This window comes from Necator americanus, chromosome IV (genome assembly GCF_031761385.1).
Source record: "Necator americanus strain Aroian chromosome IV, whole genome shotgun sequence".
NCBI lineage: Eukaryota > Metazoa > Nematoda > Chromadorea > Rhabditida > Ancylostomatidae > Necator > Necator americanus.
In genome coordinates, this window is record NC_087374.1 from 5,885,649 (window position 1) to 5,901,811 (window position 16,163).

Below are 16,163 nucleotides of genomic sequence, written 5' to 3' on the forward strand. Positions count from 1 at the left end.
TCACCTCGTATGCATCATCATTGTGACTACGCGACTTTTTTTTTAAATGGTTATACGAGGAGGAATTCTCTATTGATCCCGTGTAGCTCTCCGCTCTTTTCTTTCGATCTGCCAAGGTGCTGCCGGCCCTAGCTATCGACTACTTCCTTCCTCTCTCTCTATTTCCTGATCTTTGATTTGGTTACTCATGCGCCAAATTCTCCTTGCGAATGGTATTCCATCTGTCGTTGCCATCGCCCCTTTACATCTTTGGCCATCTGTTCTAGCTTTGATTATCGTCCAACTTTGTGTTTTCTGGCTAATTTCTGAGGTACAGATTGTTAAATTTTGCACTGTAACGATTCACAGTTTTCTTATCATTTTATTCGAGATGAATGATTAATAATGATTTCAATAGTTTATATTAGAAATCTGCTACATAATTCAAGAGGTGATGATGACGCGAATCTGCATTGATGGCAGCTAGAAGAAGCGTTCTAGTAGTTGGTCATCGGCGTCGTAAGGAATAGTTACGACGAGGTTTTTATTCTGAAAGAAGAAATCTGTTCCTTTGTACGTGAGATCTGTTTACAAATCTCATATCATTATCAAATGCATTAACTATAAAAATGAGAGGAACGTGGTGAATGCCCTTTTTTTCGAAAATTTCACCGTTATCAGTGAACGATTTATTACATTCTAACGATGTAACCATGCGCAGTATAACGATTGCGAAGAATCGCTCTTTTGGAGCCGTTGCACTTCGGCGGGCCTACTAACCGTCCCAAACATGTGAGGGTAGAGAGAAGTCAGTGGCCATTCCGATTGATGCCATCGATTTCTCTGATCTTTGTGAGTCTGGTCTGTTAAGATTCGCGTTAAGTTATTTGAGATAGTAATCATGAAAACATTCTTTCTGGGCTCGTACGAAATTTTGTTCTGCTCTGTGGTGCCCTTTAAGGTTCTATAATTCGATTTAACAATGAACTATAAAAGAGTTGAGCAGTAGAAGGAACTACTTTAATGCTATTTGTGTCGTATTTCCGCGAGGGTAATGAATTTGAAGTGAAACGGGCAGGAAAACAATGCGTGGTTGTTGGATGCAACTTATATGTGCCTGCAGAGTTGTTATTACAGCAAAAAAAAAAAAACGTTCGGGTATTGCACCACGAAAAATACCCATCTGCAGACATGCAGGGAGATGAGAGTCTGGAATTCGTTTAAAGTAAGAGTGGGACGAAGTCGTGTCAGGGTGTGAGTGGAGGTAATTTCCGTCATCAGCATCTTCGCTAACTTCTAAATGCTATTTTCGGGAGAGTTCCCTTTTTTGGGAGGATCAATTATTGGGACTACTAAATTGGAGTCGCATTATATTTTTTTATGCTAGAATCCTTCACACACATTTTAAGCTCAGTGGGATAGCTGCGATGTTTGGATATTGTGCTTTAATATTAGAGTAGTTAATTGTCTGTCCTATCATATAGAGAGTAATTTTATTAAGATATATCGTCATAATTTTGCATTTATTTTATGATGAAATTCTAAAAAGTAGAGTAGCCGATGTTTTTCATGTTTTTTAAGTTTTAAGTTTTTTTGTAAAGTTTTTTCAAGTTGTGATAGATTAAAACTGTTTGGTTCCAGGTGTTTTTCCTTAAATTCAAATACATGCTTTGACCAAACGGATCCGTGTGATCGTGAAATAAAGAATAAAAAGCGCAGCGTCAAAAAGTAATCCCTATGGGAGTCCACGTACGTATATTTCGACTTCAATTCGGAATCGTTTGAGGTTTATGACGCACATGCATCCTTAAATTGACTTGCGGGACGAGCCAATGTGTCATCTCTGTGTTTTTATCCTCCCAGAGAAGTCTGATGCCAAATCTATCGAACTCGGAGGAAAACGTTGCTTTCGAACCATCGGTATCGGTTGTGGATTCATTGCCGAACCTCTTGCCAATTGGTTCACACCCGCCCCATTGATCATTATCTTTGATCGGGACGCGGAATACAGGAAAATTTTTTAAAAAATAAATAAAACTGAATGAAATCCTCAGCGTTACCTGTGCTTGTGTCCTAATAATCGCCTCTCGCGCTTTTTCATTCCCTGACCAACTGCGTCTAGCCACACCGTTCGAAACGTCCCATTGAAGCATTTCGGAGGCATTTTTTGCCGCTTCCTTAATGATGCCTCCATTTTGCTGCTTTAATCGAATCGAAATTTTGCAGTAAACATCAAAAGCTGCTAATTTGTATGCATACTTGAGATCCGTCCAACAACATCCCGAAGCCACCGTTAATGACATCTCCCCAACCTACTCCACCACCATTGTGAAGGGAAACCCATGTAGCACCGCGGAATGAATCCCCTGAAGAAATGTTGTGATTATTCCCTGAAATGCAAACGAAAATGAAAGAAAAAAAACATGTACCGATGACATTCTGGACTGCCATATCTGCTGTGAGAGCGCTTCCATCCATAATATTCGATGTTTCGCGGAAAGGTGAGTCTGTTCCCGAGACATCATGATGATCTCGCGATAGAACGATTGGAGCCTAAAATGTACGAATAGTGGTGGAATGCAGCGATGAAACGTTTCCTGGTAGTGAAATAAGATGGTAAATTTTTAAATAATATCGATTTTTCCCTCCGAAAACATCTGAGGAGATTAAAGATCTATACTTAAAGAAGTCTCCTCTTTAACTGCACATTTTTTCCAGCACATATCCAATCGGGAAGAAAAAAAAAACCAAAGAGGAAAAAAAAACAGTAAAAACCAAAAGAGTAGATCTCGTAAACCAATCTAAAGATCGCGCTTACCGTTTAAAACGATGAACATAGTTTGTTCACTTAATTGTTCATGATGTTCGAACATTGTACATAATGAAAATATGTAGTGGATACTCCGAGTTATTCGACTTCATTTGAAAATCATGAAACTCACGAAAAAAAACAAACAAACAAAAAAACAAATGCGAAAAACTTGCCGAAATCCGCCCATCTCTCACAGCATCGTTGAAAGCGAGAGCGATGGCAATTCTTCCTTCCTGATCCGAATAGAGAATTCTTGCTTGACTGCCGACAACAAGCCGATTTGCCGCCGCACCCTCAATCCATTTCTTGTTGTCGAGGTACTGCTGTCGTACATGTTCCGGGACTGAAAGTTCAATTACTCCATCAAAGCGCTAAAGTCTTCCTGTGTTTTTATAAACATGAACACAAAACTCGTTGTCGAATAGAAATCAGACTGATTGTTAGCGCAGTTCGATCAGGACAACCTTCACCTGTGGTGAAATTGCGTAGATAGTCGCAATGGCATGGTGGTGGGACCTTCGCTAGCTCCAAACGGTCTGCGTGAGTGAGCGAATGGTCCCAGCGCGCTACTTCTGCGCAACTGCTTGCGCAATCGCACAGCATACAACTTCGTTTTGACCGGACTGTACTCATTGACAGCGAAATAGACTAGGAATCCTACGCTATGAGCAGGTTTTCGTTTATCGTTGCACTATTGCTATTAATTGCCACTAAGTACTATATTGATGACAGATGAAAAGTCTGCATTTACGAACACAGATTAGTTGAAGAGGCCTCTATTTAGGGACGTTGTCAAAGTGAAACGACTTCAGTATTCACGTTCACATCAAAGAACGAATAGCCTTGATGAATTCCAGGTTCAAAGACAGAGCCGACACCAAAAAAAAAGTAGTCCTTTAATGAGCACTTCAATGGCTTTGCACGAGTTAGTCAATAAGTATGTGTGCACACCATAGAAAATTGCAAAATAGCACCGTAATGATTCTCATCTAACGTAAGTTTCATCGTTAAATTCACATTAAATTCTATTACCACATGAACTGCCGCCGCGATTACCGCGCAATTTGCTCTGTGCCTACGAGTACGGTTCGGTTGCGTGTTCCGCTTATCGACGAGTTATAGTCGGGCAAAACAACATGATGGACGGTGCATTTGCGTATGCGCTCGAAACGACGCGGTGGTGCCAGCAATTGGAACCGGGGTGGGACCGTCGCAAATTGCAGCGATGGATGGCGCCAATGGGGGTCCCACTACGCTCCTTACCACTACGTCCCACCGCACCGCCTCGAGAGAAGCCACGTACGCAATTGCGTACCTGCTTCATGTCGTTTTGACCCTACTACACCATGCATAGAGTGCTGTGAATTTCGGACCACGTATAGGAGTTTCATTACTACCTGCTGGCGATGGCCTGCTTTTACTAACTTTAATAGGGCATTTGAGTGCATACGCTCTGGGCACGTACGAGCTATAATCGGGTCGAAACGACATGAAGCACGGACAGTTGCGCAAGTGGTTGCGCCCGAAGCGGTGCGCTGGAGGCAGCGGTTAGAATCGATGTGGGACCATGGCGAATTGCAGCGACGGGTGACGGTAAAGAGGATGCTTACGCGATCCCAACCGCTACGCTTCACCGCGCCGCTTCGAGCGCAGCCGCTTACACAACTGTCCGTGCTTCAAGTCGTTTTGACCCAACCATATATAACCGCCATTGCCACATGGGGAAGTTACCCTGACATTGTAAAAAGGTACTGCCAAAGCCCAACCTAAACAATTTAAATAGCTAGAAGGAGCCTGAATCTTTGGTGACAACTCTCCGTTTCATTGCTCTGAACTGCTGGGCATTGTCGACTTGAGGTGTTTGGGTCACTTGGCGTCGATAGGCGGTCCAAGTGAGACACCAAGTCTCCTAGGCGATGGAACAGTGACGAATGGATGGATTCTGTGCGAGTCCTCGCTGTAGATTCGAGGAGACTTTGGCAGAGCTGTGTTCAAAGAGGACGTGCCTCAGCCAAGATGCAGTTAATCACTCCAGGGAATAATAGTAACCCACCGATTAAGTCTAGTAAGTCATAGTGCTGAGTAAAAAATATTAATGTCAGGAGGACTCAACCATAAAGCATTGTTTGTACGTATGAGTCATCCGGCGACGTTATGGCGAGAATTTCGCAACCCACAAACAGTGTCAACATGCACGGTGCAGTGGTCCCCGTGTCAACAGTGGTCCCCTTGGAACTCATCCTACCTCTCCTCTTGAATGCTTCACAAACTTGTTCAAAATATTTTCAATGGATCTTAGCTGCAACCGTCGTGTTTCTTCCACTACTTTATTCCCCTATTTCTTTTTCATAAATGAGAAGAAATTTGAGAGTCCATGATTGGGTTTTTTGTAACTTTAAATGTTATGAAATTCCAAATTCCATTTCAAAAGAACCCTAAGTATGCAAAATTACAGAAAAAGTGGGGCAGAAATCGAATTATGAGACAAGACACGGGTTTCTTAGTATTACACGGGCGAGCGGTCGAAAATCAGTGAAGTTTACTGGGCAGCCTATTCAAGAGAAACCAATGAATAGGCTGCCGAGGGGCCCGGGGCGTGTTTGGGGGGGGGGGGGGATGGCGTTCTAACGTACTTCGAAGGAACAGACATCGTTCCCATCCATGCCGTTTTTCACGACAATTAGGGGGAATTGAGAGCGAGCAAACTTACATCCGTAGTCTTTACAGCGAACTGTTTTCCCTCCGGTCCACACAACGCCAACTTCGTGATGCGCTGCCTTTAAGGGATAGGGTAAAAAGCTCTGGCTCGATTGATTAGCGCCAAAGCGTTCGATTTTAATTGGAAATGTTTGACGTTTATAAACGCATATATTTCCTATGCAATGAGTGGGACTATCCGGTATTTGGTCGGATCAAAACGACCTGAAGCTCGATGCAGTTGCGTAAGCATCTGCGCTCGAAGCGACGCGATTGGGCTAGCGGTTTGGATCGAGGTGAGACCATCGTTGGGTTCACTCGGACAGCAGCGGTGAATGGTGTTAGCGAGGGTCCTCACTCCATCCGAACCGCTACGCTACACCGCTTCGAACGCAGCCGCGTACGCAACTGCGCCAAGATTCAGGTCCTCTTCACTTGACTGTACAATGTCGGTATCTTTATTCTACCAGGCAACACTGATATTAGGTTATCGCCTTCAAAGAATTAAAAGCCTAGCAGCTCCGAAACATCGGACCTGTAGAAACAGTGGAACGTCTGCAACAGGTTCCATGTTCATCCCATAACTTAGAGGCATCACTCCACAAATCTGGGATGATACGGATTTCAGGTGGAGTATTCTTATAAGGGATAGAAGATTATAGAGAGGAGGGTGATTCCGTCCATTTCTTCCTAATTGCCGTAAAAACGGCCCGGAAGACACGGCTTCGAGCGTTCCGGCGCGCTATTTTCTACAACGAGTTCGATTGGAGCACACCAGCCTTGTGCACGCGCCGCATCTTCCGGTCCGTTTTTTACGGCAATTAGGAAGAAGTGGGCAGAATCACCCCTCTCTCCATAATCTACTATCCCTTATAAGAACACTCCACCTGAAATCTGCACCACCTCAGATTCGTGGGGTGATGCCTTTAAAGTTCAAAAACCGACTAGAGAAGATTCGTAACTTAATTCAGATGAAGGTTTGCAGAGAGTACATGGACGTCGCGTAGTCGGCGCCATTATATGTTCAACCTAGTGGGCGCAACGCAGCTAATGCAACGTCTTTCCATGTCCTCGGAAGACATTCCCTCTTCCCTCTCCCTTACTAACCTCAGAGATGTATTGCGCACATTTGGTTGAACACATGGTCCCGACTATAGCTGGGCACATATACGTAACTATTTTATTGAAGTCAGTAGCTCGTAGCATAAAATAGAATCGTTTTTCGTCTAAGAAAACACATAATTTTAGCGTTTGTCCTCACTTTGAACGGTAATGTTTGAGTTCCGGATAGTCCAGAAGTCCCATTTAAATTATTGCATCGGATGAGTCATCAGCAGAGCGCAGTTAGACGCCGCGGTGCAGAAGAAATTGGAGGAGAGGCTGCGGAAGAAGTTATGCATGATTCACGACTTCCGCTGATTATTTATGGAGACCAGAGGTGCACTTGACGTCACGGTGGTAGAGAGTTTTGAACAAAAATATATATTCATACGGGGACATGAAGAGATCAGGAGCGCCCAGAATTTACTAGCCTCACAGTAACCAGGGAATATTAGCAGTCACATATTTGTTCAGTAACGATTTCCTCTCTATTTAATTTTGGAATGACCACACCTAGAATTTCTCTCATGTTCATCAAAGTCCTACGTCAATGAGCTCACTAAAGTCTGTATGAAAAACCGAATGAGGGATTACAAGAAGAGGATGTTGTGTCAATTTGATAGCATACCTTTTTTCTCCATAAGTTTTCTAATAACTTCACAGGCGATTTTGTCGGTTTTTTCGAGATCCTCTGATTTCTGAGAAGTGCATACCCAGCGGAATGGACCAAAACCCATCGAGAATATGTCACTAAAACGTCGTATACGTTAATAAAGTTTTGTACAGAAGTTGTGTTCAGAAAATCGACTACATTTCTCTCCCAACAGCGACTAAATAGTGCTAATTTACGTAGCAACAACAGTAAAGGATAAAAGCTAAAGGGTGTAGCATTAATAAATCTGCGTGGGATGTGCCACCACATTCAGTTCAATTCAGAATCGTTTGAGGTTTACGAAAGTGTAACTGGCTTATACAATGACTTGCGGTGGCTAGCCAATGTATCAAGTCCATGTTTTTATCCTCCAGAAAAACGAGAAAAATCCGGCGTTTTTACCCACCAGACCAAGAAAAATCTAATGTTAATTTATCGATCCCAAAGGGATAAAAGGTTTGGTTGGCATCAGAGAGGATTCAAACCTTCGATCGGACAAACACAGCGGAACCTCTTACCGACTGCACCCGCCAAGCAACAGTATCCACGTACATATTTCAAGAGGTATTCTTAGTTTGAAATCTGCACTGTCAATCATCAATCAAGAACTACATAGTAGATTTTATTTTATGATCCGTTAACAACAGTTGTTCGCTACTTCTGGTAGTCCTATAATAAGTTCTGGCTTTTCTTTCACGATTTTCTTCTACAGGGGCATGGATGCAGCTGCAAGGGTCACAGTGAACCAACGAAGAAGTATCGTGTGAAGAATCTTCAATTTCTCTTTCTTTTCTTTTGAAACATCTCTAGTGTGAATCGGATTTATGTTTTCTTGTTTTGCAAAAGAGATTTTGGGGAAGTTTTATTTATGGCCTGACATTTTCACAACCAACTACGTCTTTATAAAATGGCTGGAAATTGTTCGAGTTGCTCTGCTCTGATGCTATGTCATGTATATCTCACCAAACTCCTCCTCTATTCTTGCCAAGAATCCATCCATAAATAACAAAAGCGGTTCATCAATTACTAATGACTTTATACTCTTCGTAACACCCTGTGAGCTATAAGATTGTCTCACAAGCAGTTCCTTAACACTACCCACACATCAGTACTTAAGGATATTGTTCAATGCGTAGATCTCCTCTGCCTTGGGTGACAATCTCTAAGTAGTCTGTGGTCCACCAGCCCCGCTAGTCGGTGAGACTGGTCAGTTTAAGAAGTGACGAAAATTCGAACTTCCTTGAATCTTGGCATAGAGATTGCAACTTGTCGATAGTTAAATTTAAGCAACAGCTAAGATTGTTAACAAACTTTATTACGGCTAACGTTTCGGCGTTGTCGCCTTCATCAGACCTCTGTTCGTGTCAACAAACATCACGGCAACGCGGCTACTGAGGCTCTGACGAAGGCGAAAACGCCGAACGTTAGCCGTAATAAAGTTTGTTAACAGTCTTGGCTGTTGCTTAAATTTTGACTATCGACTGGTCAGTTTGTTTTCCGATTTCTATTTCTTGTGTAGCGTTCTCAGGATGATATTGAGGCTTGGCAAGGAGAGAGGAGAAGCTTGATGGGATATAAATCACAGCATCAAAAAATTCAAGCCATTTTCAGGCCTTTGAAAAAGACGATGTTTGGTCGAAACCATAAATAATATTTTATCAAAGCTTCATGGGCTAAAAAAGAAAACATACATCGCGTGGACGTTCTTTGTGGAGGTGCTTACGGCGCAGGCAAGCAGGAAATTCAATATGAATGCTATGCACCATTTTCGCTTATTGTTTGAATTAGCTGCAACAAAATTCATATTTGGCTGCCCTTTTCCTCTGCTTTGGTTACAATCTCCTCTTGAATTTTGGACAAAGCTCTACGAGCCTACGTTCGTGGTGAGCTCTTCGGTGGGGGAAGGTGGCCGGGGTGAGGACAATTTTCACTGTTGGCTAGCAAGGGACCTTAACCTTGAAAATGTGAAGGTAAATGACGGTGATGCATTTTTGCTCGCTGTCATCCTTTTGAAGATGATTCTGGAATAAAAGTCCGGAATAGTTGACACGGATCAACGGATTCCTTCCTTGTGTGTTGTCCAAAAACTGACGTTTCGCTGAGAACGAAGCAAAATATCATGAAAAATATAGTAAAGGATAAAGTGTCTGGTGTTTTTCAATCCGCTTCGGATGCGCCAACGAGTTCACTTCACTTCAGAATCGTTTGAGGTTTACGAAGGCGTGTCTAGTCTATACAATCACTTGCTGTTACCCGTATCACGTCAGTGTTTCTATATTCTCTCGGACAATCTCCGGCACCAATTTATCGAACACGGAAGAATGTTGGTGAGCGTAGCGCTTCGGACCGAAGGAAGACCCTTGGTAACATCACTCGATGCATTTCGCGATGGTCCTACCTGGATCGCAGCTGCCTGCGCAACCGCACCGAACTTCATGTCGTTTTGACCCGACTATAGAAATTGTAGAGCGCTGCGAACTATCAAACCACTGGAAATCGTAATGATCACCAAAATTCTTATCAAGGAACCATACCCCATAATATCTTGCATGTACGACGGATATCTGAACGTCTTGTCATCTTTCGCCTGCGGATGGCGCATATTTGCACCAGCTCGTTGGCACTCCACTAAAAACGCGTTACCGTAGTCCCAGAAGTGCATACCACGTGCAGCCAACGTATCGATAGCGGCAATATGTCGAAGTAGACTGAAATGTATATGTTTTTGATCAAATCTAGGACCTCCTACTTTTCTACTCATCACCTTCTCTGAACCAATTTTTTGAAGTGTTCTGGTTCACTGGTCATTAATTTGTTTGCATCCTCGACACTGATCCCTACCGGATAGTATCCACCCAGGAAAGGGTTGTGCAAGGAAGTTTGATCTGAACCCAGATCCACGAGATGATCTGGTTCTGCAGCTAAACGTTCCCTATAAATGGATGAGCTTGATGAGATTATTTACAAAACATATGACAACAACAACAACAACATAAACATGAACTTACCACAAATCAACTATGTTTCCTAGGTAACCAATGCTTCTCGTTTTCTTTTCTTTGCGATATTTCCTGATGAGATTGATGATTTCACTCAAATCGCTCGAGTACTCATCTATCCATCCTTGATTATAACGTTTCAGCAAAGCATCCGCAATGACCTGTATAGATGAAATGTGGAAGTAGTTACTTCGTACGGAACTTAGAACTTGTCAACTAAGTATCTTTCTTCCTGGGATCTCACGAAGATGCTCGTATTTAGAGCCAACACATCACTAAACTGACGATGCTAAAATCTCAGTGGGTAAATGTAGAGTTCAGGGTGTAGAATACCAGTATAAGCGTGGCCCCTCTCAATTCACCCTAGTCGTCCTGAAGAAGGACGTAGGAAACGACGTTTATTCCTACGAGATACGCGAAAACGCGTCAGTCCTGTGCACCCGCCGCGCCCACGAGCGAGCTGACAAAATCGATGAGGTCCCCTTAGCAGACTGTTCAAGCAAAACCAATGTATAAGCATCTGAGGAATCCACACATGTTTAAAGGTGGCGCGTTCTGATGTACCTCGTAGGAAGGAACACCCTTTCCCACCGTTTTTTTTTCACGACAATGAAGGGAAGTGAGCGTAGCCACCTACATATGGTAGTCTACATCTCGAACTCCATATTTGTCTGCAGAGACTACAACATCGTCAGTTTCGTGATGCTGCTGTCTTCAATGAGGCATCCCTGATATGTGTTCAAACACCGTCGCAGAGAATAGGATTCAATCAATACCTTGCCGAACGCAACGGTGCGCAGCTTTCATTTGGTGGCAAAAAATGTTTGAGGATGCGTAAGTGGCCTGCCCAGCCACATACAGGTTTCAGTCGATGTTGCAAGTCAGTGTTTTTGTCCTATCAAACAAGTTTGGTACGAATATATCGATCCCGCATGGATGAAACGCCAAGTTCGCCTATGATGGTTTGAAAAATCGATCGGCCGTGCGGTAACATCGGAAACTATTACCTCTGCGCTACATCCGTAACAACTACACTTGGGTCACAACCATATGAAGCACGGACAGTTGCTTAAGCGGCTACGCTCGAAGCGGCGCGGTGAAGCGTAACGGTTGGGATCGGATAAGGACCCTTGCTACAACCACCCATCTCTGCAGTTCGCCACGGTCCCACCTCGGTCCCAACCGCTGTCTCCACCGCACCGCTTCGAGCACAACCGCTTACCCAACCGCACCGTGCTTTATGTCGTTTTGATCCGACTGTATTCGAGATGTCACCCAGAAGTGCAGTACAGGAAATTTCGCGAAATAATTTCACAATAGTGTTTGGTGTTTTTGTTCACCATTTTGTTGTGTTTATTTTTATCTTTTTTGGTGTTTACCTTGTTGCGATTTTAGTAAGAATTTTCCATTAGGAAGTAATCGACAAAAAACTCATCGTTCGCGTTTATGTGTGCTAGGACTAACCAAGGTAAAACATCTTCGCTGCAAAATAAAAAATTGAGTGAAATTTCGAAGTTGACGTGAACAGACGGATTTTATCCAAACATTCATATATAAAGACGGGTCAAAACTAAACACGGTGCAGTTGGGCAAACGCAGCGGCACGATGAATATGGCGGTTGGAATCGACTTGGAACCATCGCGAACTACATCGATGGATGGTACAAATAAGGATCCCCAATCGATTTTAACCGCTACGCTCGACCGCGGCGCTTCGGGCGCAACCGCTTACACAACTGTCTGTGTTTCATGTCGTTTTGACCCGACAATACACCTATGTCGCTAAGTCTGAGAAAGTACGCGATTACCTCGGCGGTGACGGAGATGCATCCTGCGATGGTGGCCGCTTTCGGTTGTGCGCCACTCATGCCGCCTAAACCTGCCGTTACGAAGACCTTCCCCGTAAGATCGCTCACATTAAGATAACGTCGTCCAGCGTTCATAATAGTTATCTGGAAAAAATTTATCGTTATTTTAATTTCCCCATTCAGTTGCAGAATTCATTTTGCCCTGCCGTTGTTCCATGCACAATTCCCTGAGGTCCGATATAGCAGAAGCTGCCTGCAGTCATTTGACCATATTGTGTAACTCCAAGTGCAAACATTTTGTCGTACAACGGTTTCGTGGAAAAGTTCGGAATCATCTAAACAGATTCCTGGCGTCCACATTTAATGAAAAAATAGGAATTCTACCCAGTGTTGACTAACCATTCCATTGGTAATCGTTACTCTTGGTGCATTTGCATGACTGGGAAATAATCCAAGTGGATGACCAGAGTATAGAACAAGTGTTTGTTCTACGGACATCTGTGCGAGATAACGAAGGACGAGGCGAAACTGAAATGTTCTCGTGATATTCACTAGAATCTTATTGTTCACCACTAGCTGCTTCGCTTGTTAAATTCAAGTTATTTTTTTTTATAATTTTTTCAAAGGCATCGTATGAAAGAATTTCTCAAGTTCCGTTCCGTCCAATAAAAAACAGTACCAGAAAAAACCTATAGATCCAGAAACCAGTTCAATGAAGCGCTGATCCAGGCTGATCAGATCACTTTACCGGACGAAGCGTGTGATAAAATGAAAGCTCGTAACTTTGGGACTCATCACTTATGTCATTATGGAGGGTGCAAAGAGTTGATTCGTCGGATGAACCGATGCTCCCAACTTTCCTGGTTTCCGGATTTACAGGATTCCTTTTGTATTTCCGTGATAATTTCACCCGAGGCCTATCTCAAAGTCTCAACGTCTGATATTGAAAAGAACATTCCATTGAAAATTTTCTCAATCGCTGCTTCTAAAAAAATAAATAAAAAAATAACAAATAATTCACTGTGGAGTAGTAGGTGTGACATTTTATTTCCATTCTTTTTTTATTTAGGACCACCACTACAGATATTTGCAAGTACTATTCGTATTATATACAGTAAAATTTTATGTCATATTAATATATTATATTGTTGTATTTTTCTTAAACAAAAAGGAATATCCAGAGGAATCAAATGGTGATGATGGGACCTAAATGTAGTTTTTTAGAGCATTTTTTTGGGGAAATAGAGCAGCAACAATCATAAACTCCTTCAAATTCGTACAGAAACAAAATCTAACTTTTATGAGGGGCATCAACGACAACGAAGAGCTAAGCGCGATGTTCACAACGAAAATTTCCTCCATTATGAACACAGCTTGTCCATTACCTGAATCCAATTGCTGAACACTTGACCATTTCCTCCGTAAGTGACAAGTTCCTGCGGGAATTGTGCCACTTCTGGATCAAGATTATTAAGTATCATTAGAATGATAGCGGCTGCCTGTTGGGATTTTGCTGGAATTTCGGACAACGACGGGGCCTGAAGGATGAGTTGATTTTCTGGATTTGTTACAGCTAACAACGTTAGAATCCCCACTTTCAGATGAAAATTTGGCATGAAACGAAAAGCGTAGATATGTCCATATTGCTCGAGTTCCTCCACAAATTCCTTTGCTAGTAGCTGATGATGTTTCTTCGGAACATAACGCAACGCGTTACGTACGGCCATCTGAAGCAAAAAAAAGTGAAAAAAGTGCTATGAACTCGCAGGAAGAAAAATAGAGGCTTACGATTTTCTCGTCGCGATTCAGAGGACATGGTCTCTTTGGAGCATGTGGGACTTTCGCTGCTTTTTGCTCTGTCGGATATGCGGGAAGCGGATCGAAAATATCCACAAACAACGAAGTTATCGTCATATTCGCAGGGGACTGGCAGTGGTTAACAACGAAGAAATGAACAGAAAAAGAGCGCAGTTATAAATCGCGACCACAGTCGATCCACACACGTGATGGGGAGAACTTTTAGCAGAAATAGTGAAGATGTGTGTGTGTGTGTGGACCGCACAGTTTTATTAGTGTTCTGACCTGTTTCGGCAATCATTTAACGGTATCGTGACGGTCATGCCGGCAAGGTCTTACTGTAAACTGTCCGAACTGCGGCGGCACAAAACATCCGTTCAGTATCATGCGAACTTTGGCACTTCATCATGGAAGTTCTGGCACACTGGTATTTTCATACGTTCGGCGTTGTAAAGCTTATGGTTTGATCTTTCCAGTTTCACACCTAAAACATTCTGCATTTTCTAGTAATTTCATTTTTATTTATTTATTTATTTATTGAAAACACCTGCAGGTGCGATATAAAACAAAAAAAAAACAAGATGGAACAGAGCTCACTAGAATTTCGCCCGAATTTTACACAACTTACAACTTTTGAGCAGATTGATTTAAGGAGGAAACTCCATTTTAGAGATTTTCTTCTGCAATTTAAATTTATTATTCGATATTTATTTTTATTTTGTTCTATACCAAATAATATGTACATGTATAGAATGAGCAGATAACAACAAAAGATAACAACTGTACAACGATAGATTATATTGTACGACCTGTATTTCGTTTACTTCTGTAATAGCACTAGTTTCTAAGACTCTGATGACAATATAACGGTTTCAACACTTGCTTACTTTGAAATTTTATGTTTGTTAAGCGTATGTCTGTAAACTTACGTATCAATGGAATTTTTGTGTGAAACATAATGTAGGTTTCCAGGAAATCTACATGATCATCAAACTCTCCGTCATCAGCTACCTATGGATCTACGGGTAGTAGAGAGGATGAGTTCAGGACGTCCTCGATTAGGAAGGAACATGGACTGAAGACTCGGGTAAGATCTGAGACAGGCGAAAGAGAGTCGGAATCTTTTCCAAAATTTTCACTTCGAGGAAAAATGCGATTTAGCCGCAAGATGGAAAAGAACACCTGTAATCGTAAGAGAGGAGAATATACGAGGGAATGTAAACGAAGAATACGCATTCGAGGAACCTGGACCGAATTTCGAAAACTGTTAGGAAATTAAATTGAAAAAGGAAGAACTTTGGAACTTGGTCAGCACGTATCACACATCGCGCGGCTGGTGGCGAACACCAACTGCAGAGAACCTTTGCTGGAATATCTCTGTAAGCACAGGCAGAAGAAAATTCTGGAAAACGAACGGAGAAGGACCAATCTCAGGAAATGTCACAGGAACCCTCTATTTTAATATTTTGAATGAATATGAATGAATAATATAATAATATAAAATGAATAATATAATATATTATTTTTTTAATATTTTGCTCCGCTAATAGCCTTCTTGAAGCCGTCGAAGTTTCATCGGAGCTTTTTCTCTTCGTGAGATGGAAATGATTATAAAGAAGTTATACTCAAGCCTTTTTCTTCACGTCAATCCCAGACTCAAATTTCAAAAGCGCGGACAATCCACGTGGTGAAGGACCACTAGAGCCCCCTTAAGCCCTCTAATATTTATAGAGCCTTAGAGCCCTCTAATATTGTATAAGCTGCCTTTATTCGGACTTTATCCGGAGTTATGGTCATTCTCTTCAATTTCTCTTATAATTCTATCGGAGCACGGGAGTTCCTATCTTCAAAAAGAAAAAGTTGCAGAGCAGACTAAAACTTTACGGGACTAGAACCTTCTTTATTTATGAGTAAGGTGAGCGAAGAGGACCTTCGGAAAGATCGATATTTGTGCTGGCTGCGTTACACAGAAAGGTTCACTCTCATCCGCACGTCCAAAACGGTGCATAAAGTCCAGAGTACTAACCTGTTTGACTGAACAGCTCTTGCAACGCTCTACTGTGCAGCAGAAATGTAGGCAGACCTTGCTGCCGCGTCCAAGCCGTTGCTTGCGGGGCACTTCTGAGATTTCATGTCGAACTTGCGCATAGTATGGTCAAAACTACATTTGCGTATGCGGCTGCGCTCGAAGCGGTGTGGCGGAGCGCAACGGTTAGAATCCAGTAGAGACCCTTTCTGACACCGTTCCTCTCTGTAGTTCGCGACAGTCCCGCCTCGATCCTAACCGCTATCTCCACCGCGCAGTTGCTTATGCGACT

The 16,163-nt window shown here is 42.5% G+C and overlaps 1 protein-coding gene across 2 annotated transcripts; it reads right to left on the bottom strand.

Moving 5' to 3' along the window:
- Positions 1 to 462: 462 nt before the first annotated feature.
- RB195_000471 (uncharacterized protein) lies at positions 463 to 13,962 on the bottom strand (the record flags this gene model as incomplete). 2 transcript variants are annotated; one of them, XM_064196840.1, is made up of 16 exons in its annotated part: positions 463 to 528; positions 2,040 to 2,156; positions 2,239 to 2,345; positions 2,409 to 2,532; positions 2,965 to 3,134; positions 3,262 to 3,327; positions 7,218 to 7,339; positions 9,776 to 9,949; positions 10,006 to 10,173; positions 10,250 to 10,401; positions 12,049 to 12,192; positions 12,255 to 12,383; positions 12,448 to 12,576; positions 13,434 to 13,586; positions 13,644 to 13,775; positions 13,837 to 13,962. In XM_064196840.1, the coding sequence occupies 16 exons, from the start codon at positions 13,960 to 13,962 to the stop codon at positions 463 to 465; spliced, it is 2,079 nt and encodes a 692-aa protein (XP_064052721.1). The 2 variants fall into 2 exon arrangements, with proteins under 2 accessions (XP_064052721.1, XP_064052720.1); XM_064196839.1 differs by lacking the exon at positions 3,262 to 3,327.
- Positions 13,963 to 16,163: the final 2,201 nt, after the last annotated feature.